Source organism: Rhinolophus sinicus, linkage group LG01 (assembly GCF_036562045.2).
Source record: "Rhinolophus sinicus isolate RSC01 linkage group LG01, ASM3656204v1, whole genome shotgun sequence".
Lineage (NCBI taxonomy): Eukaryota > Metazoa > Chordata > Mammalia > Chiroptera > Rhinolophidae > Rhinolophus > Rhinolophus sinicus.
Window position 1 is genome coordinate 161,836,398 of NC_133751.1, and position 23,495 is coordinate 161,859,892.

Genomic DNA, 23,495 nt, shown 5'->3' on the forward strand with positions numbered 1-23,495 from the left:
GCTCACAGTTCAAAGCATCTTTCTTCCTCATTTGACTGGCTGACTGCTTTCTTGGCATATGTTACCGAAGGACGGGGGCCAGTCCGGTTTTTCCAGGTTAGCCTGCTCGCTTTCTTAAGCAGTTGAGGATTCAAAGAAACCCAAGGCCTTGAGTATAACAGTGAAGATATTATGGTCCCGTCTTCTCTGCTATATGCACATTTGAATCCAAGTCAATCCAACATGTATTTGTTGAAAACCTACCAAGTGCGTGATAGAGTGCCAGGCGCTGCTAAGACTCTCAATAAATGGATGTTGAGCAAATAAGTGAAGGTTATTGACAGAACAAGAAATTATCTCTTCAGCCTCAAGCAGCCTCTTCTATAGGAGAATGAGAGACTGTAACTTAAAATACATGGCAGAAAGAAAGATGTGTTGTACCAGACACCGTGCAGAGAAATAAGTAATTATTGATGCTTGGGGAGAAAAGGGAAGACTTAGTGGAAAAACTGGCATTAGATCAATGCCTTAAAGGATGAGTAAAATTTTAATAGGCAGAGAATAGGGCAGAGAATTTCATGAGGAGGGAGCTGAATAGTCTTCGTTCATTTGGACCAAAGAAAAATGTATGTCATTTGGAGTTCCCTATTTTGGGTTTAATTTTTAATCTGGGTGAAGTGATGTATGGTATTTAGATTTATGTTATGCGAATCCAAAACTTGTGTTCTCTTTTTTTCTGTATAGTAAATATGTTTACACACATATACACCCACACGTATGTATACATCTGTATGGATATATAACCATGAGGCTAATAAAAATCAATAAATTTGATCCAGGAAACATTTTACTAGATGATAGCTTAACATCTAAGGGCAAAGAAGGCCAAAACAAGCCTTATTTCTTGCCAGCAAGTGGAGATGAATGGAGGATTTTGCTTCAATCTTTGCCACAATGTTTGCTTTTAGATTAAATTCCAAGGTTTATTTCTGGCCAGCTGCCCTAGTTATCTCTATAACAAAGACTGGCCATCTTCACTGGATTACAGCCCCTGGAACAGAGACTTTAAGCCTGTTGCATCATTAAACCCTGAGAGCATTTTCTCCCCTTGGCCTCCCTGGGCATTCTCCCAGAGAACCAATCTCTCAGGATTCCCGTGTCTCTCTGGGTAGTGTTCACGCTTCCTTACTTTGGTTTTCCACCTGCCTAGGGAGTCTTATCTGGTGATATCTTGGTTCAGTTACTCATCCCCATATCCTCTGCAGAAAGATTACCTTGAAAATCTAAGCATTTCTTTTGTAAAAAGAACCAGTTTCCCAAAATAAAACATTAAAAAGAGGCTCAAGCAATCATTCCAAGACTACGCCTACGTCAAGATGTCAGTGGTGCTACAGCTTTAAAGCTCAGACATCGTTGTGAAATAACCAGGGTAGGTAAGTTCCAATGCAAAATAAATCACATGGCAATTTGTCACAGACACAGAAATGTGAAGAAGGCCCATAGGGCCACATAATGACAAATGAACTTCCACCATCACTAAACACACTTACAGTTAACATCGCAAACATCAGCTGGCACACGTTGAAGGCGTGTCTCCAGTTGTGGTACAGAACCATTCGATAATTTTTCCTCACTGTTAAAAGCCACCTACACAGTGTCTGAAATGGGAACGGGGAGGTGAATCAGGCAGTTGTATGTCTCCAAGGGACCATTATCAAAATGATGCCTTATGTCTGAGTAACCCTTAATGATCAAAGTCCTTCCAGGAACATCTCATGTAATTTTTACAGTAATCTCACGTGGTGTGCAGAGAAAATATCATCATCCCTAGTTTGTATTTGGGAAACCTGAGGCTCAGAGTGGCTACCATGTTGTTCCAGGTGCACTCCTGGAATCACCCAACACAAAACATCTTACCTCATAGTCGATTTTAAATTTCTGTACCATCCCCAGCTCCATGAACATCCGAAGAGCAGCTGTGATCATGGCGTCAACGTCAAGAGAAAAGTCATCAAAATGTATGTCATCAATGGCAAGTTCTGACACCAAAGGGATGTTGGCTGCCTACAAAAGCAAAAGGCATAAGTCAAGTCAAGTTCACCAGCTTTCCCAGACCCCTCATCTTGCTTTCCTCTCCTGCTTATCAGACATGCCACATAAATCAGACCTGACCTACACTTACACTCTGATACAGCTAAACTCTGAGCTGGAAATGTCTTTTGTTTCTGAACTGCAAATGCCCCAAGCAAATGAAGGGGGAAGGGAGAGGGAAGCTAATCTGAAGAAAAAAATATACGCACTGGATCTAGCCTGCAGAATTTAGAATACAAAGCTGTCTAGTTTACTGAAACCACAGTCATATAATACATTCTGATACACAGTGCAGAACACTAAATGCAAGAAACATCTGGGCAGCCAGCAGCTGTGAATTCTAATTGTTGCTATTCAGCAGAAGGACATGGGGATACACCATTTTGCCTTGTTTCTTGTATCCTTACATCCTGTAGCTGTGCACGTGCTCTTTGTTACACACATGTTCTGTATATTGAGAAGGATGGAAAGGATCAGACAACACATCTCTGGTGCAAAATATGTTTTCTTAATAAAACAGATATTTGGAGGGTTAGTTTAAGCCTATGTTTCATTGAAGGAATAAATTTGCAGTATTTTTCAGCTTCATTATCTATGAACATTACAACATAATTACAATACTGGTCATACATACACTCGTCCCTCTGTATCCCTGGGGGATTGGTTCCAGGACCCCAGTAGATATCAAAATCCGAGGATGTTCATGTCCCTTAATTAAAATGTCATAGAATTTGCATATAACCTAACCACGTCCTCTCGTACACTTTTAAATATGTCCAGATTACATACAATACAATACAATACAATACAATACAATACAATACAATACAATACAATACAATACAATGTAAATGCTATATAAAGAGTTGTGATACTCTATTGCTTAGAGAATAACAAAAAGTCTGTACATGTTCAGTACAGATGCAGCCATCATAGGCCTAACTACATAGTACATGTCAGCAATAATGTAACATTTTTTACAAAATATTTTCGATCTGCCATTGGTTGAATCTTCTCAGATGTGGAACCTGTGGATACGGAGGGCTGACTGTATTCAGTATTTTCAAAACACTCTTGGTAGGCAGCTGTCAATCAGTTGTCCTACATAAATTTAGAGGGGAAAAAAAATCTATGGGAATAGTTTTTTTGCTGATTTAATTGGGTTTACCACATCCCTTGGGTCACTCTTATAAGGGAATCATTTCTATGTTTTCAGATTATCAAGACCATTCTGTATTCATATTCCCAGCCTGTTCGCCAAGTGTAAATTACCCAGGCAGTAATTTACGAGTATACTCTGGAACTACTTTGGCTGAGCAACAAAATCTAACTCTGGTCACTCTAAACATCCCTGAAACCATATAATCAATCCTTTCTTTCCACCTCCATGCTCCTCCACAGGAGTTTACATCTCTAGGCTAAAATCCAGACAGTGGTTAGTCTCCACAACATGGAAGAACAATGAGCAAACACATAAGTTACAGTACTAGTTACATTCTGCAGATTGTTTATTTTCATTAAAATTTAATTAGCGTATCCTCCAGTGAATCATTTTAATATGTTAACATGTCTGTAGAATCTAGCTCCTTGGAAATTCAAACATGGTGGTAGTAGAAATATGTCCTTATTCGGAGTTTCTAGCCTTATGCTAAGCTCTTTACTACTTTGTTTTTTACTTTAAATATATTTTAAAATATATTTTAAAAGAGTAAATTAGGTCTGCAAGGCTAGACATACACACACACACACACACACACACACACACACACACACACACAGAACTCTTGTACTAAAATTTTCCCTTACCTAGAAGTGACCACTTTCAAATCATCTAGATACTTTAAATTTTTTTGTATTTGGTAAAGTGGGATGCTTGCAATGTTGTTTTTTGAATATTTTCTGTTCTAAGCATTTTCTATTAGTTTTCCATCATCGAAAATGAAGATTAAGCTGTCTCACACTGTATCTGTCAACCTCTGCTGCCTCATACACTAACCTTTCTCACTCAACATAACAATATAATAACTTTGTTTAGAAAACTATTCAGGGTTATATTTTCATGGCTATGTAAAAGACATTCATCGCTAACTCATGTAATTTACTATGATTATTTTTCCTTTCCTTGACAGCATTTTGTATTCTGTAGAGTTAATAATTGTCTTCTTTAACGCATACTTCAATGTGCTTATCACTAATTCAACCCTTAAATTCTCCCCCAGTTATCTAAGTCTCATCTGAAAATGTTCAAATACTTTGGGTATTCCATCAAATTTCATGAAGAAATCTCTCCTGGAACTTTCTGAGCTTCTGCAATTTGGACTGGCAGTCTTCAATGTCTGGTAGATAGCTTTCATCCTGGGATATCTTTTTCACCATAATTCTGGGGGTGCTTTCATCTCTCTTTTATCCCACATCTTTCTCTTTTCTTGGTTTCTCTCTTAAGTATGGTGAGATACACCTTCCCGCTGCTTCCAAAAAAAGCAAGGGTATGGTAGAAAAATTTGTGAAACCTTGCATGTCTTAAATTGTTTTCATATTATTGTCACATTTGATTGGTAGTTTGTCTAGCTACAGATTTCTAGGATGGAAATAATCCCATTAGAATTTGGAAGGCATTGCTGTTTTAGCTTTAGATGTTACATTTGGATATCTAATAGTCAGAAGTCATTCAGAGTGAAAATGACTCCCTCTCCTGGAGCATTTTTGTAGGATCTGCTTTTTGGTTTTCAGAGTTTTGAAATTTCATGAAAATGTACCTCAGTGTGAGTTTATTTTCATCTATAATCCTTGGTACTTTGTGAACCCTTTAATCTTGAAAATCATGTCCTTTAATTCTAGTAAAAAGTTAAAAATACTCTCTTTGATAAAAATAAAAAAAAATCCCTCTTATTTTTCTGTAATTCCTTTTATTGATCTTTGAACTGGAATTTCTTTTTTCTCCTATATTCTATTTATTTTTCTTTTTGCTCTATTTTCTAGGAAGTATCCTCTCTGCTATTCTTGATATTCAATATTACAGTTTTTATTTCTAGGGGTTCTTCTTTTCTTGTCTGGATATTCCTTTGTAATTTTTAAAAATAGCATCCTAATTTTGTTTCATGAATGCAATATCTTCTCTTACCTCTCTGAGAATGTTAATGATAATTCTACTTGACATTTTTTTTCCCTTAATAATTTACTTCACATCCTTCACTTTGTCTTAGTCTCTTTTTTTATTGTGGTAAAAAACACGTAACCTAGATTTATCCTGTCAACAATTTTTAAGTGTACAGACAATTGTTAACTATAGGCACACGGTTGTATGACAGATCTCTAGAACTTTTCATCTGGCATGACTGAAACTCTGCACCCAATGAACAACAACTCCCCATTTCCTCCTCCCCCCAGGGCTTTGGCAACCATCATTCTACTATTCTGTTTCTATGACTTTGACTACTTTTGGTACCTCATATAAGTGGAATTATGCAGTATTTGTCTTCTTGTGATTGGTTTATTTTATTCCGTATAACATCTTCAAGGTTCATCCATGTTGCGCCATATGACAGTATTTCCTTTTTTCCCCCCAAGGCTGAATAATATTTAATTGTTTATATATCCTACATTTCTTTGTGCATTCATCTGTCAATGGTCTACTCTTTTGCTTAATCAGCCTATCCTTCATTAAGTCATTTTAATTTAGTAGAGCCTTTAGCGGTGCTAGAGGTTTTCCCTGGCTGTGTGGGGATCTTTGGTTTTCTACTCCTGTTTAAAAGCTTCTATTAGAGCTTCTGGGGGCTTCCCTATAAGGAGATCTGACTGACTGTTTCTTTGGGAAAGCCACCAAATGTTGGTATCTTTAGATCTTTGCTCTATAGCTACTCAGATTCCTCAGAGAAGAATCTTCTGGATGAAGCTGGTGGGGAAGGGAGGGTGAAGAAGGAGCCTCAGCATTGGTCTACAACTCTATTCAATCCCCCTGTGCGCCTACCCTAAAGCTCCGCACTGGTGTCCCCCTAACCCAAAGATGTGCCATTATACTCTCTTTAAAGGATAAGCCACCAGTCCTTATGGAGTGGAGGAATGAGACAAAGTATCTGGAGATCTAACTGCTTCTTAGATTCTCTATTTCCCTGTTTATTGCCCCACCTTCATCCCCACTTCCAAAGGTAGTTAATTAGTCAATTTCTGAGCTATTTGGGGGTAGAGAGGTCTATGGTATAAATCTGTTTGCCCCTCAGTTTTTTCCCATGGCTAGCTTACTTTGGCTTTCTTCGGTTTGCTAAATCACTTAGTATTTGTCCATTAAAGGGCTTAATGTTTATCCATTTCTTTGTCTTTGAGAACTTATGCCTTAAAAAATATCCCTTTATTGTTATTTTAGTGTGATTTGGGTAAGGAAGAAAAGAAAGCGTGTGTGTGTATCATCTTTATTTAAAAATTATGGAAAGGATCTTTATTAAATGATGCCTTAAATGACCAGCTAGGAGAACTCAGAGCTAAGTTAGCCTTTGGTCTTTAGTCCTTTAGTTTCCATGTGCATGGGCCTGGCTGCAACCATGTACACCTCTTTCACTTGTTATGAGCCCCTGCGTGTTCACATGTGTCAATCCTGACCTCGCTTATTAGGTTGTAACAATCTTAGAGGCAGATGCCATGTTTCTGTCCCTTAGGGAAGCTCCAAAGTGACTCTACTTCCCACATGTTTCAAGGCTTTGCAAACAGAATGCTATGCACTTAAAATAATCTGTGCTTGTTGTAATTGTTTACATTCAAACTCAAATATAATTGGAAAACCACTTCCCAAAGGGTAGAAGCCCTGTCCCAGAAGACACAAGTCCTCCTGGCCTCAGGAGAAGAGACTGGTTCTGAATTGAGAAAGGAGGTCTAACTGTGACCAAGGAGCAGAACTAGCGATGGAAACGGCATTGCTGTTCTCCAGGTGGCCCCTGTCTCGTAGGTTATTAATAGTGTATTCCCTGAGACCATTATAAATCCTCTACCCTTCAAAGGCACTAAATTCACTTAATTATCTTAAAAATTAAAGAATATAGGCATTTTTTCATTATGAAATGTTAATGGAAAGGAAATAAGAACATTAGGTTGAAAAATGTAGGATGATCTCTGGTTCACCAAGACCCATCCTTATTGACCTTGTCTCTTTCCCCCTAATAGGTTGATTGATCCACAGTTAAATCATACCAGTCTATAGATCACCCTGAGCCCTGTCGTAAACCCTTGCTGGCACTTGTAGAGGCAGAGAAAGTCCAAGCCTTTCAGGGATGACCATTTTCCAGCTATTTTGAGATGTATGGATAGTTTTCATCCACATTCCTGAATTCAAGAGCAGTTTTTGGAGAAAACGATGAAGAATAAAGAGTAGTGTGTGTCCTGAAGAGGTGTGCATGAAGGCCTAGTCTGTAAAAGATTTGGGAAAGGCCTTCTGTTGCCAAATTTCCTTGTTATGGACACACAAGCTCCTCATCTCTTCTGGTAAGTAGAGAACGGGACTGTATCTTCCGAAGCTATAATTACTCTAGCCATAGAATATTAACAAAACAAATCAAAGTCAATTTCTCCAAGTGTCAGTGTTTAACTTTTAAATATTTATAAGGTACCATATCCCTAAATCAAAGAAGAGTGCTACAATCCAAAATAACTACTGAATTAATAGCCAGGAAATAACATTTGGATAAAAGAACCATTTACTTTACTGCAGCAATAAATGAAAACACAGAATTATGAGTCTGGGAGCTAATTTGAATAACGTTCAAGAAGTAGGACTTTAGCAGGCTGGGACTACCTGATATCCTCTGACCATTCTTCTTCTTTGTTTGAGTCTTAATAGTTAAGTAGTTATCAAAGGGAGTCATAAAACTGCCTCCTCTAAAATTGAAAAGGTAGCCTTACAAAGAAGCTGTAAAATGTTAAAATACAATCCTGGATCCTTTGACACGTCAATATTACATTTTGTGATGCTCAGAAAACAGAAGGAAAACAAGAAAATGGGCAGTGGTCTGACCCTCGCCATTCAAAAGAGAATTGACTTGTTGCCAATCTAGCCCACTCACTCACTTACCCCTCTGAACAGAAGCAGAAGTGGGGACTTTAGGATTCTCAGATTCAAGACAGGAGACTGGGCTGTGGTGACGTGAAAGGGACTACAAACTTTGTTGTTTCACCAGCACTGTTATAGCACTTATTACATGCCTGGGACTCTTCTCACACTTTCTGCATATTAAATCGTTTGATCTTCACAAGGACCCTATGAGGTAGGTAATATTTTTAATCCCATGTTACAGATGAGGCAACTAAAACAGATGATAGGCGATTTGTTCAAATTTGTACAGTTGTGATTGGCAGAGATGGATTTGAACCTGGAGAGTCTGGTTTTACAGACTGGCTCCTAACCACTACACTATTTCTAAAAGTGGGCTGCTGCCAAGCCAAAGGGTTCTCCATTCCTGCATTATATAAACTAACTGGGGTGTACCATGGGCTGTGTTTGGGATTTAGAGCCAAATGATTAACTTATCAATCCATTTTTTTCTTTTATGATGAGTAGCCTGGATCCATTTGAGGGGACAAAGTTTTGGTCTTAGATGAATCCATTTGGGGAAATCTAAACTTACAACTGACTATGAAATAAGCCCCAGTGATTAGTTTTGTTTTGATTAGAGCGAACACAGAATCAGCTCAGAATTCCCAAGACCACCCTGAAAAAATAACTTGTCCTCTGAGGGAGCAGAGGCAGACTTCAGGCAGAGGGTGACGTTAGCTCAGACAGGCCAGCAGAGCATTCTGCTCTAATACCACCTTTGGCCAGGCAAGATAACTTGGTAAAAAAGGGAAGCGGGAAAAAGGTGATGTAGTAAAGTGGAGAGCAGGGAGTTAAGAGAGCCTTCTGTCCAGATGGAATTCTGGGAAGGTTTCTCTGGACATCTGGGACACGGCTGAGAAATGCTTCAACACACATACACACACTGGCTTTAGAGGGACTAAAAGTCGTAGCAGTAACTAGTAGTTTAGACAGCATACAGTGACATTTCCAGCGGTGAAGAGTGAAACTTTAACTAATTTCTAATCTTGCTCAGGAAAGGAGGACGCAGTTTCTTATGAATCCCAGTACCTGTGCCACCTTCCAACCAGGGAAAGCTGGGATATTTAGGTGCCTCACAGGTTTATCCACCACACATGAAACTTATGGGGAAAGATACAGAATTCCAAGGCGAGAGAGAGCAATAAAGTGCTGGTACTGCTCTGTTAGCTGACAGAGAATGTGCTGGTCCCCCACACGTACAGGCTATACTGGCTCGTACAAACAAACCGGAAACTAGGAAGGGCTGTGACGCCACCTGGTGCCATGTGTAGGAGTGATGTGAAGACCAGAGTCATGTCCCTGGGGCTGGTCATACAATATGACTCAACTCTGCAGCTCCTGGGTTAAATTTATATACAGAAGTAGTACAGTATAGAACGTAAGAGTGAATACAAACATCCAAGAATTGCCAAGAAATATGTCTAAAAGAATAATAATAAGGTCTTATCCTATCTCATATTAAAATATATAACATAGTATATGCCTATAAGTGAAAACATAGACTTTTTCCCTTTAAGTCAGCCCATACCATTTTTACGATGTCACTCCCTCTTTCAATGCTTTTAAAGGGCTCAATGTGGCCTGCTGAATAAAGTCAAATTCCTTAGCTCGGCATTCAAGGCTCTTCATAAACCGGCTTCGTGTTGCCAATTCAGGGCTATCACCTTCTAGTCTTCTATGGAAGCATCAGGCTGGGCAATTTATAATTTTTATTCTTGTCTCTCCCTCTATGGCTTTAGATTGTTCTACCCCCACATCCATTGGGTTTGACTTCTTCCTTTCTCTGGAAGGAAGAAGTGCCACTGGAAATTTAAACCCCATCTTCTTTACAAGTTCATTCCCATTCATTCATTCCTATCTTATCCTCTGGTGACCTTTACTTCTCTGCAGTTGTATAAATCCCTGTAATATTTATAGTCGCTTTATACTCTAGGGTTTTCAAGCATACCCATTAGAGCAGGAATTCGGTCCCTGAATCATGTACGCAGATTGCCTTGAGTAGCTTTATGTGTGATTTGGGGGAGGGGACCATAGCTTTCTTCTGACTCTGCTGTGGTTTACCAGGGATTCTGTAGCTGGATAACCTTCCTAGGTGATCTTTATGTACACTCAGATTTGAGAAGAACTTCCCATGAACTGTTTGCTCTTAGGATCTTAGTAGCCGTGAATACCTGTTTCACCGTGAAAGCACACAGCTTCCCATTAAATGGCTAACCAAGTAAAAGCAAGGAATATTAGTAGGCAATAATGATTATATTAAAAAAAGAGAGGAAAGTTGAAAGAAATACAATCTCCTCAGTACAACACCCCCCCCCTTCTTACTAACCTTTAATTCCCAATTATTGCTTAATTCACTTTGGTGTTCTAGCCTTGATTACTTTGAATCTCTTAATAGGAAAATGAAACTGCTATTCCCTCTTTATATGTGAATTTCAGAACTTTCACCAGAAGTTAAAAATTGAATGGCTTTCCTTTTATTTCTGTTTGAACTCTTCTAGTGAAACAATCATATCTAGAACTGTTTCCTATTAATCTCAGAGACTGCCTTTGTAATCTTTCATGCAGCAACATAAAGCCTCATGGGAAGACTGTTCCCACTTATTTTCTTGTCATGGTGAAAACTAAAAGAAAAAGAAACAACATAGTGACTATCCCTCTTTCAAACAGAGAAACTTTCTCCTACGCGACTGTCTTTTCAAACCTGGCTCTTTGATGTTTCTAATATGCCCTCTTTGTTTATGTTTATCAGTGAAACAATTCTCCTTAGCAGCACTGAAAATTTAAATACTGAATTTCAGCAAAACAGGTGATTTTTAAAGTGATTTTCTGTTTTCCAGTACATAACATTTAAAATTAAATGAAAAACAATTTAGTATAAGTTATTTTTAAAGAAAAGGCATCAAGTGTTTCTTCTTACACACATGCACATATCCCAAGGCAGGTGATCTAATACGTGTTTATATTTCTGTTTTCTGTAGTTACTTTGTGAAAGAAGACTGTTTAAAAGTAAGATTATAAGATTAATCCATTTTGCAGTGTGTACATTACAATGATCTTAAAGGCAGTGTGGAAGGTGAAAGGGAATCAGCTAAGATGATGATGTGTAGAATCTTTCATTTAAAATGGTCCTATGGTCCCTAGTGAGGTGGGTACTATGAAGGAGTTTTTCTTTTAAAAAAAATCTCTATTATTTTTACAAAAGTTTACCGCTTTTTGATGAAAGTGAAGTCAATATGGTACATCAAAGTGTTATTTTGTTGTTGCTGGTGATAGTGGTATATATAACCTGCTTTGTTCCCCTCAAAAATGTTTAATGTGGATTTCAAAGATCAACGCAATAACAGAAGAATAAAGGAAAGTATAAATAGGCCAGAAAGAGAAATCAAAGGGAATTCAGGACAGGAATACAAAACATGACCAGAAATGAAGTTACTAGACAAAATGCATGCCACGGTATCAGTGCATTTGTAAGAATAGCCAGACATTTGTCAGCTTCCTAGCAACCACCACAAAGAGAATCTGATGTGTGAGATGATTTACAGTGTCTATAACACTGAAAAAAAAGCGGGGGCTAAGGAAACCCATAGAGACACAGCTATACTATCTCTGAGTCTAGAGAGAAATGTCTCTTGTGTTTTCCAGGGAAAAATTTCCCAAGCCAGTGGTTCTCAAAGTGTGGACCCCGGACCAGCTACATCAACATTGCCTGGGAACTTGTTAGAAATGCACATTCTGAATTGGAAATTCGACTTGTGTTTAGCCAGCCCTCCAGGTGATTCCCGTGCCACTAACGTTTGAGAACCATTGCTCTAAGCATTAGCTCCCCAGTCAGCACAGAAGCGAATTACTCAGAGCTGGGGCGGCTTTGGGTGGTGTGCAAATTTTGGGGACGAAAGGCAGAGTTATAAGAGGTTCTTTAAAGAAGTGAAAAGCCACTGACTGAGGAGGGTTCACTGTGCAATGCTTTTGACACACTTAATGGTTGGAAATTTTCATAATAAGATGTTGGGAAAAAATTAATTCACTGTCAACACATGATGAAGCATCAAACTAACAAAACAGCCTCCAAGAAAAGGGTTTGAATTTATCAGGGATTTGTGCAGGGATGTTACTAGAAAGTATGATCTCAATTCTTTCAGTAATTATTTTCTCTTAAAGATATTTATTAAATTTTCCTTGTAGTTGCCTAGAACACTCTTCACAACAGATATGGGCTCTAATCCTACCTCCGACACCTCCTTGCTAAGTGGCCGTGGGCAAGAAACTGAAGTAAGCCTTGGATTGAGCGTTCTTCATGTACACAATAATAAAACTGTGTTGTGCAGTTGTTACAAGGAATAAATGAAATAACAAACATGAAGAGTGTAGCACAGGGCTTGGAAATAGGAAATACTGAATACTAGTGACTGTTATTAATTATGGTTATTGTTGGCATGTCAGTATTACACTCGTTTTTATACTGACGTCAGCCTCAAGGATGGATATGGGAAATTTCAATGACTAGACTCTGAAGAATCAACTCTACCCACTCCCTTAGGAGATATTTAAATTTAATTCAATTTAATTCAACACATGTGTGTTGCACGCCTAACTCTACAAGAGGCTCTGCACTGTACCATGGATACATTTGTGAAGTCAGTACGGTTTCTGTGTTCTCAGTCTGCTGGAGGACAGAGTGAATACGTAATCACCATAAATACAGTGTGGTAAGTGCTGTGATGGGGGAAACGCAGGGCACTGTAGGAACCCATGGGAGAGTTTGATGGAATACCTCTAGCTTAGTGTCCTTGCATAAATTCTAAATCATCATTAAATTTCACCTTTATAAAGTATATCTAGAATAATTTAAAATACTCTATCAAAAGTTTCTCAAGATTATATGCATAGAGCTTATATGGAGATGTTGAAAAGATCTAAGAAAAGTTATTGACGCCATTCCTGAGATGCTCATGGTCTACTCAAGGAGAAAGAAGAGTAAACAGAATGATTAGTGAAAAAATAGAAGCATAAAGTTCTGATGCCACCGGAGGAGGGAGCATATAGGAGGCCAAGAAATACTCGAGGAGGATCGTCTGATGCGGACGTTGAAGGATGAATGTGAGCTCCCCTGGGGAATTAGGAATCACGGACGATTCCAGGCAGACAGAACAGCATGAGCAGAGCAGAGTTCCATCTCACTAGAAGATGGCACAATACCACGAGACTCAGACCTAGAGGCCCCAGAGTTTATGAAAATGCTGCTTGATTCAGTACTTGCCGTAATGGGCCTTTAGAGCCTTGGAGGCATCAGCTTGAAGCTCCCATTAATGGCCTTGGACCACAGCCCAGGACCCTGCCTTGCCTATGACTCCAGGATTGACTTCCCTTCAACTGCTCCCTTGTCCCCTGGCAGTGACTAGTCTCTGTCCTCTGTAGGCACAACACCCAGAACCTCCCCTTCGAAGCTCAGGTCACAGTTTTTGTTGTGGCAGTTGATAGGTGAATGGATTCTTCATATAGAAAAGCAATCCTCTTTGTTTCCTTTTCCCTTTTTCTTTGCTGCACTCAGCAGCAACCCTTTTCCCTCCTCTTTTGGGAGAATTTGAAGATCAAGAAGCTCTCTGTCCTCCAGGAAAGGGAACCTGTTTTTGGTTGAGTGGGGCTCTGAGTCAATGGGCGATCAGGATCTATTTTGAAAGAACCAGAAGAGAACAGAGTGTGCTTCTGGGAGAGTTAAGAGAAGGGGAAGGAAGAATATCCTCACTTCACAGAGGTCGGGGAATGGGATAAAAGAGAAAGGAGAGAGCCCCTGGGAGCATGGCAGTTGATCCAGGGGACATACCTAGGAAATAGATGCACCTAGCCAAAGACCACCATGGAAGCATTGTCTGAGCTCCCACATGGTACATGGTAGTTGAATCAGGACTGTCTTACCTTTGCTCAAGTAGATACCTCCCACTGCTTGTTCTTGGGGACTCACCAGCTATTCCTCCCCCACCGGAAGACTGGTGAAGACTTTCAATGTCTAGCACCTCACCCACTGATCACACAATCGGAGTCACACCTGTCTGGGCAATGCACCTTTGCTCAATCCCCAAACACATAACACCTAAAGGATGCCAATAAAGCCAAGAAAAAGGGCCAGGATCCTACGTACCCAGAGGAGTGCTGGTGCAGGAGCCCTGCACACCTAAACTTGAGTGAAAGCTGAAATGAACCAACTCAAGACACCCTGAGATCTGGAGCAGTGGAGAATGACATCCCTGCTCCACTAGTATTACCTTGTGTAAATATTTATTACAGGTCTGATAGAGGAGGGTGGGGCTCGTGTCTACCTTGTTTATTGTTGTGTCCTAAATGCCCAGCACAGTCTACCACTGTGGGCAGTAGCTGGCACATGGAAGAAACTCATTAAATATTTATTGGATAAGTGAATGAAGGCCTGATAATCTCACTGAAGTTATTTACCAGTTCTCCTCAAGCCATGCCACCAAATTCCCTGGTGGATTTGAGGTTGTAGGACTTTTTGCCAACCACCCGTGAATACTTCACACTTGACAAACACACACACACACACGCACACACACAGAAATGCAAGATCAGGTAATATAAGTAAGTCAAGTAGCCTTCGAACTTTGAACCTAATACATTATTTGTCTATATATCACTGGAGCTATTTGGAGCAGGAGACACAGAGAGGAGCCCCTAACCCTGTGGCCACGGTCTTCAGGCTCCCATCTGAGCTTACTCACTGTGTGACTCAGAATCGGAAGATAGCCTGCTTCATCCCCCCCTCCAAGAAGGAGATGGAACCTTGTTGTGTGGATGCGTGAGTGCAACATGGTGGCCCCATGCGGTTATCATGAACTTCTTCTGTTAGCATCCTTCTTCTCACGTCTTCATCATGGGAAGATGGTGTATATTTGCACCACGTCTGTGTTGATTGCATTAGAGCTTAAGGTTTAGAGATGTGCGATGTGAACACCCTAACGCCAAGTGCTGCTCATCCACAAATTGCTGCCTCTGGTCTTGGCCCCGCCAGAACCACCGATCTCCTTGGTATTCTCCTTCTCTGATGCAATGCTCGGTTGAATCTTCAAAGCTTCCTGCCCACCTCAACCTGAACTTGTTGCCTCAATGCTCCTTCCATACTCCACAGTGCCTGGTAGCTTGCAGGACACACAGCAGGGACTCTATACCTGTGTACTAAATGAGGGTAAACTCTTTATCTAAGTACCTAAGTCCACCCGAAGAGTGCTAAAAGAGGAATAGGAAGTTAAACAATATTACAAAAGAGATTTATAGAAGATAACTGAGGTCATCATTTAGGAAATAATACAGATTCTATAATAGGTAATATAGATTTAATCACATTGTTTCCATTTAAAAGAATAAAAACATTTTAAATGTCAGCTTCTTACAGCTTAAGTGCCATCTATTCCGACCAACAGCCACTCTATATTAGATTTAGAACAATCTAGGTATCTTAGAAAACAAATAAAACAACTTCACCCAACACTTAACTTTTCTGCTATTGGCCTTGGCCGGCTGTAATTATTCTAAAGGTATGGATTTAATGAGAAGGCTTAGATGTTAATTTCACACACAGAAACTTGCAAAAAAAAAAAAAAAAAAAAAAGCCAGAAATTCCCAACTCTTGGTGGGAATGGTGTAAAGAAAAAAATGCAACTTTATGCACAAATATGAGTTCCACGTGGATTGAACAGGTAACTGTCTATACGTTAGGCTACGGGGAAGAGCCACAATTCCAGGTGAGCTCTCTCTCTTTTCTGTATGAAACGTCACCTTTAGAGTTTCATCAATGTAGATCATTCTTCCTGATTAAAATGAAAACACCTTTGATGCAATGGGGTGGAAGGAAAGACTCAGAAAGCAGGGCAGAAAGTGAGCATAATACCCTAAGAAATGAGACAACAATTTGACAATTGTTTTGGCAACTGGACCAAAAAAGATGAAAGGAGAAAGAAGGTGAGAGAGCTTTTGCACCAGGAGCTTTTGCACCAGTAAGAGGAGAGGCTGTCCAGGCCATCAGCCCCTGGTGATGGATCAAGGTTTGGAAACCAGTAATAAGGACCAGGTGACTTTGTTCTTCACTTTATTAAAAACAGCTAAAGAGTAAGGAACATCATACTCCTTTGTTTCTGTAGTTTGAAATTACAGGTTTATGACAGAATTACCACTAATAAGAATTCACAGGAACAAGCAAACACTCATACTGAACAATGACGCCTAAGGCACAGGGAACAGCAAGGGGCCTGGGGCCTGGGGACCTGTGACGTCATAGAGAAGAACAATGTTGGGGGAACCAAAGCGAACTTGAAGCTCAACTTCCCTTCTTTGTGGTTTTGGTAAAAGTCCGCCTGATCCTGTCCTGTGTGTGCTGGGATGGTGGGTCCCAATGCACTGGTCCAAAGCTCCACACCCCTCCATGGGCGCAGAGCCAGGGCAGGGCAAAAGATGAACACTAGGATTAGAATTAGTAGCTAATGGCAAGAGTGAGCCACCCTGGGGGTGAAGACGATGGTGCAGAGTCACTGACCAGGACATGGTTTTATTTGTGTTTTCCATTCACATCACTGGCCTGATCCCATGCTCTCTCCCTCCTTGTTCCATACCCTGACCCATCTTTTCGTCTTGGCAGTTGGGGTTAAGAGTGCAATCTGTCACCACAAGCATATGTGGTTGGCCGCCCCATCATCACTTTCCAGTGAGTTGGTGGGAAAAAAATATTTCAATATTCATGCATTCAATAGAAATTATTTCCCATCCGGTGCATCAAAAAAGTATAGTAGAGCCTCTTTGTCACGTCTGAAACTAAGCATCTCTCTGCTGTTGCCTCAGTATGGAGTTAGTTGTCTTCCTGGAGAAAAATAGACTCAACCTTCCACATGTTTTTCACGATTCCTCCATGCAAGATGAATAAGAATTTATATACTTTTACGGATAGATCCTGTAAATATTTATATTGGTTTGTGCCAGAAAAGCATATGAAGTGTTATAAAAACAAGTTTCTACTCTTAGGGCAGAATAAAGCAATCACCTATAGTGAAGAAGCTATCTATCAAGGGAGGCAGAGGGGTGCAAGGCCGATCCCTCAGCCACGATTCCCTGCCTTGAATCATAACTGGATTTAGTCTCAGATGGATGGAGGTGTTCCTAAAAATATGCTCATACATACATCCATGTATGTGTGTGTGTGTGTGTGCCCATGCACGCACGTGCGCACACACACACACACATTTTATTTTTAATTCTTGCCGTTCTGTCAGATTGTCCATCCACACTAACAGTTTAATTTTTCCCTGACTGTATTGTTGGTATTTGACTTAAGCTGAGTGTACTGGAGACAGGAAAAAACTATTTTGGGAATAGAATTATAAATTTAGAAACCCATATATAAGGGTCAGTAAAAATAGTCATAAATTCAACATTAATAATTTTTATTTAAATGAAGAAACTCAACCATGTTAAGACAAGTTAGCTATTGTTAGTGTTTAGTAGACTGCACATTCGAAGAATGATTTTTTTCATTGTGGTGCATTTATTGAGAGGAACTATGCACCAAGCATCATGCAAAGCACTTTATAGTATCTCACTCAATCCTCCAACAACCCAATGGGTAATGTTCCATTATTAGTACCAGTTTAGCTCCCCCAGCACAGATGAGGAAACTCAGGTTAAGAACATAAGTCACTTGCCCAAGATATGACTAGAAAACTGCTGAATCTGCCTTTTGCCCCCTATGTTCATAACCTCTACCCTATGTTGTCTTTATAATCATTTTACTGTTCTCTTAGCTTTGATTCACTGTGGCATTGCCATGGCATTATTAATTGCATGTGTTCTTGTCCATGTAGTATGTATGTATGTATGTATTTATTTATCTTTGTAAGTCTGCCTCTCATCATTTATAAGTTCCATAAAGAAAGGACTAACATACGCAAACACCAGCAATTATTATAGCCTAGCACTACTTTCACGGCTAGTACTTAATAAATGTAGGTTGGTGGTATGCTAGGAGCATAATGTCTGGAGCCAAACAGATATGCCTTTGAATCTGAGTTTTGCCACTTGCTAGAACTGTGGTTGGGCATCTATTATTTACTCTTCTGAAAAAGGAATCTCTCTCCAGTCATTAAAAATGTTAAGTGAGATTATACACTTGGCACAGTGCCGGGCTCATAGTAGGCCCTCAATATACTATGGCAGCAGCATATTAGTTTACTAAAGGTGCCATAACGAAATATCACAGGCTGGGTGGCTTAAGCAAACAGGAGTTTATTTTCTCCCAGTTCTGGAGGCTGGAAATCCAGGATCAAGATATTGGCTTGTTTGTCTTCTCCTACGTGTGTCTCCTCGGCTTGCAGAGGGCTGCCACTTGCTGTGCCCTCACATGGCCTTTCCTCTGTGTGTGGGTGTCCCTGGCTCCTTGTCCTCTTCTCATAAGGACACCAGTTATTTTGGATTAGAGCCCCACTCTAATGATCTTATTGAGCCTTAATTACTTCTTTAAAAGCCATATCTCTATCACAGTCACATTCTAAGGTACTAGGGTTGGGTTTCAGCATATGAATTTGGTGGGAACACAGTTCCATCCACAGTAGACGACTGTCATTATTGCAGGCTAACCGAATACTAACTTTCCAGGAATTCAAAACAAGTGACTCATGTCAGACTCAAGGCATCGTGGTCCCCTTCAAAAGTATCCTGATTACAATTCTAGTCCTTCCTCTCCCTGGTTCCTTAGAAAAGCAATCTAAAAAGGCTTTCTCTCCTCAGCAAACTGCACGATATTCATTCTTAGAAAGAAATATATTCAGTGTGGGGGTATCCAAGAGTCACTGGAGGAAAACAGGACTCATCAAGCTCAGGTTAAACACCTCAAAAGATAAGGATCGGGGGTCTATAAACTTGTCTAATATGAAATCAGTTCCCCATTCTGCCAGGGAAGGGGATCCTCTTCCGGAGAGCTGGCTACCAAGTCATTCTTCAGCCCAATATCTTGTTGAACGAGCCCTTGCCATTCCCGTGTCTCTGTCATTGTACTTCCCTTAGGTAGAAAATGACTGCATGGCTATGCTGCTGAGAAAAGGCCCAGGAAAGATTTCTCATTCCCAGAGAGCCCTGGTGTGCCAACCTCAGTTTGTCTCACCCCACTGGGCTCAACAGAGCTTTTCCATCTGCAAGGCTCTGCTCTTCCCTGTCTTCCCCTGTGAGGCCCTCCTCAGTGCCTCTAACCGCTGGCAGTCTCTTGCATTAACTCTCCCACTATAGTTTGCCTGTTTCTCTCCTATAGCATTTACCACAGTCTGCTCTCTGTTACTGGGTAGTTCATTCTTTTACTCATTCATTCAACAATACTCCGTGAGGGCTTACTATGTGCCAGGTAATTTGCAGAGCGCTGGAAGTATCCGTTTATCCTACCAGACAGGGACTCCCTGAAGAACAGGACAGAACAGAAACTTTGTCGGCTCCATTTTTGAACCACCCAGTGGGCCTGCCACTTGGCAGGCTTTCCGTGACGTTAGCTAAATCCAACTGACAGATGTGAAAGGATACCTTCTCTGAGAACACGTTCCTCAGAAGAAAGAGGTGGTTAGAAATGTAAGAGGAAGCAGTCTCTCGAGGTTTGAAGAAAAGCTCCATTTCCAATGGGCAGCAGAGATTAACAGAGGTTTGAACTCTCAGCCTCTCTTCTGAGAGAGGGGCCCCCACGTAAGAGGGGACATGGCAGAGCCAGCATGAGGGCAGTGCTAGGGACCAACCTCGTCACAAGGGAAATTACCAAGCAGCTCCGTATCTGCTGCTCTCTTCCTCCTCTGCTGTTTCTGTAATTTGTGGGTAATGTGTTTCTGAATTCCCATCCTGCTTCTGTATAAACAGCAAAGTGATTTAATGATGTGAAGAGTCATTTGATAAAGCCATTTATAATTGCTTTCCTTTACTTCTCTTTGGGGCAAGGAGAGGGATAGAAGGGTCAAAGCTAAAACAGATGCTGATGACAGATACCACAAGTAGAACTTAAGTTTTAAATAGTGGTACTTTGCTGTTGCCCTTATTTTCTGTTAAACACTCACAGTCTACGATTACTAGGATCATTGGTCATTAGCCCCACACAAGAGTTAAATGTACAAATGCTGCTCTCTTGGTTTTGGCTGTGAGAGACAGGAGACAGGAACAGGACGTATGCAGACGGCATGGAACTTAAAAGGTGAGGTATAGGGAACTGAAGGAAGGAAGCTGGGTCATCAAGTGCTTACTGAGCACCTACTGTATGCTTTCAACTGTGCAAGCATCGGATAGCAGGGCACAGTGTAGAAATGCCTCCAAAATCACCCTCACCTAATTTAGGATGGCCAAGAAATAATAGGTCACTCAGAGCCTTTGAAGAGAAATAAAAAGGAAGGGAACTAGCGTTTTCTGAGTGGCTACCACCTGCAGCTAGTTTCTCATTGAATATTTACATCCCTATGAGGCTCAGCAAGGCTAACCAACATGCTGGTAAGAAGCTTGAATACGTTAAGAAGATATGAAAAATCGAAAGAGAAGAGGGAGAGAGGATGGTAGCCTAATGATTTGGACAATTTTACAACTGTAATGCCCAGGAATCAGGAAGGGATCATTGAGTAGGTCCATGCATGAAATTCAAGTTCACAATGAGAGAATGTCTGGGCAGGGGAGCCTGAAATCCATGTCAGCCTTGCCTGGGTGGGACAGCTTGTGCTTTTTAGGCACCTGGATCATTCAGAAAGAAAAATAAGTTAGCTGCCACCTGGCGTCCAGACCACACTGGGGTTTTCCTCCCCTCCGTCCTCTTCTGCCTCTGCCCAGCAGTGAAACCAAGCAAGAAGGGAACAGCTAGGCTGGTGACTTAAAAATTTCTAAGACCAAAGAGGGACTCCAGCTCAGGAAACAGAGGGAGGAGGGAACTTCGAAGGGCTAGAGATAGAAAAAGACTGAGACAATGGGGGACAGGCAAAAAGGAGTGTGTGGGAGAGCTCTGAGTGGGAGGTCGGAGGAAAAATACGCATCCTAGAAGGCTGTCCCTGAGGTCTGACAGTGGTGCTCTGTGCTGGGGGAGAGTGTTGGACCACTCTGAATGTTCTGTGCTTTTTTTGGACTCTGTAACGTTAAGTAGATCAGCATGAACCCAAAGTGTGTTGGAACCTTGTTTGAATTCCTTTTTTGTACATTCACACTATGGAAGGCAGGAGGAGAAAGAACATCTCCCCATTTCCTGAATGACAGAAGATCTGCCAGGCAGGAGGTGGAACTGGACATCGGTCCAGATCACCTTATTCTATCTGGTGATTTTCCTTATTGGGCCTCTTTATGGGGATAACTTCTGAAAGGAATGCTTTCCTACTCAGTGACTATGATGAATGGTATTTTTATTCCTGATTATTCCCTCCCCTCCATCTGAGAAGATTCTACATGCCCTCGCACTGCCACGTGACCCGGTTCTTTTGCTGAGGTCTCCATAGAGGTGGGCGGCCTGCCTGTTAGCTCACTGCTTACCCATGGGGCTTCTATGCCTTCCCATGCTCCTTAGACTGCTGCCACGGAAATCTCCCAGGAGCTGGACCTGAGCCCCAGTGAACAAAGGAAAAGGACAATGCATAAGAAGGGACTCAGTCACCAGAGAGAAAAAAGCTGCTGGAGGAGACAGAAGAGAATTTGTGCCATCACTCGCATCACCATCACATCTATGGGTTACAGCAGAAAAACGGGACTGAAAACATGACTTAAAAACAAAAGATCAGTAGGTAAGAAAGAAGCTGGTTTCTGTTGAGATCCAAAGCAGTGAGTTGGAAGATCAAGTGGAAGAAATATATTGAAGCACGAAGAAAAATATAAGCATTTGGAAATCTAGAGGGAAAAGACAAAATATTTCGAGGATAGATCCAGGAGAAAAATGAGCAAACACCAGGAATTCCAGAAGGGGCAAAGAAACCTACTGAGGAAAGAAAATAATTAAACAACCAAAATAGTCCACTTCCCTAAATTGAAGAAAGACCAGAGTCTGTAGAAATGATGAAAAATGCCCTACATGTAGGGATATTCTGATAAAATTCCTGAAATCTAAGGTAGAAGGAAGAAAAGCTACAAGCTGCCAAACAGAAATATTGAGTAACTTAAAGAGGAGAAAGAATCAGATTGGTATTTGATGTCACAATGTAACCTTGAAAGCAAAAAGATAACATCTATGCACATGTGAGACAATAAAATCTGTAATCCTAGGTTCCTATGCCCAGCAAAGATGGGCTTTACCTGCCAGTGGGAGAGACAGATGTCTGAGGGTAGGTAAGGATTCAGAGCTTTGAACCAAACAAGTGAGTCTGAATCGAGATTCTGAGAGAATGAAAGATGAAGAGGAGAAGAAAAGGTGATGAACAATGAAACTTGCAATATAGAGAGCTAAATCTAAGCAGGAGGTAATAAAAGATGGATTGGGATGACCTAATATAAATATCAAATAAGGCTTACTAAAATAAGGTAGATATTAACTGCTGGGGAAACCTAATAACTATCTAGAAGAGAAAGTATGAAACTACCGCAAGCAAAACTATGGGTTGGGGACAGATATGAGGTGGGTGGGCACAGGAGAGGAGACGAGAAGGGAAGGAAAACATCCCAGGATCTCAGCTGGTTAAAGGCTGGGGGTAGAAGTGTCTGAAGGTTTACTGCGGTGGTGGTAGAAGAAAGAAGCCATGGGGAAATGGTTGACTTGGTCCTCCATACAAGGTGCTCTGGGTAGAATTCCCGCTAGTGGAGGAGAAAGAGTAGCTTGAGAAGCACAAAAGATTTTGTCAGACAGCTGCTTCACTGCTCCTGAAATAATACCTAACGTCCCTTCATCTGTGCCCTGTTTTGGCAATTTGGTTCCCATTTCTAAATCAGCCCCTACTCTGGGAACTACTCTGCTCTGAGTTTGGTTCAGGGCTCCACTTTGCACTCACTCACTTTGGGCCCTGAGCTCTCAGCAGTCTGGGCTCCCGCCCTCCCTGCACCTAAGCCACCACACTTCACTGTTAGGTGGGCTGCGAGCAGTCTAGGTAGTTTGCTAAGGAGAGTCTGGGCCAAGTCCAAGATGGCTCTGGATCTCTGAACTGTTGAAGGAAAGAATAGAAGTTGATGCTGGAGGTGTTTTGGATAGTACTCCAAAGAGCTCTCTTGGACTAACTTAAATCCTTTGGGATGCTGGAATGAGTCTATTCACCTTTCTTCTTTCCTATCCCACCCCCACCCCCACCCAATTCTGAGCTCCAGTTTGAATCTTTGCGTTCTTGGATCAAGAACCCAAAGTGAGGCCTGCCTCGAACTGCATTGCCTGTAGCTTTCAGGGATT

General features: G+C 40.9%; 1 protein-coding gene across 3 annotated transcripts in view; it reads right to left on the reverse strand.

Moving 5' to 3' along the window:
- Positions 1-23,495, reverse strand: part of PDE11A (phosphodiesterase 11A) — a 324,817-nt gene that overhangs the window by 90,420 nt on the left and 210,902 nt on the right. For 2 of the 3 annotated variants that reach the window (XM_019739325.2, XM_074338486.1), the window contains exons 11-12: positions 1,897-2,043; positions 1,530-1,637 (exon numbers count right to left, since the gene is read on the reverse strand). In XM_019739325.2, the coding sequence (XP_019594884.2) occupies positions 1,530-1,637; positions 1,897-2,043 (255 nt within the window). The remainder of the gene's footprint in view (positions 1-1,529; positions 1,638-1,896; positions 2,044-23,495) is intronic. The other variant, XM_019739326.2, reaches the window with a different exon arrangement.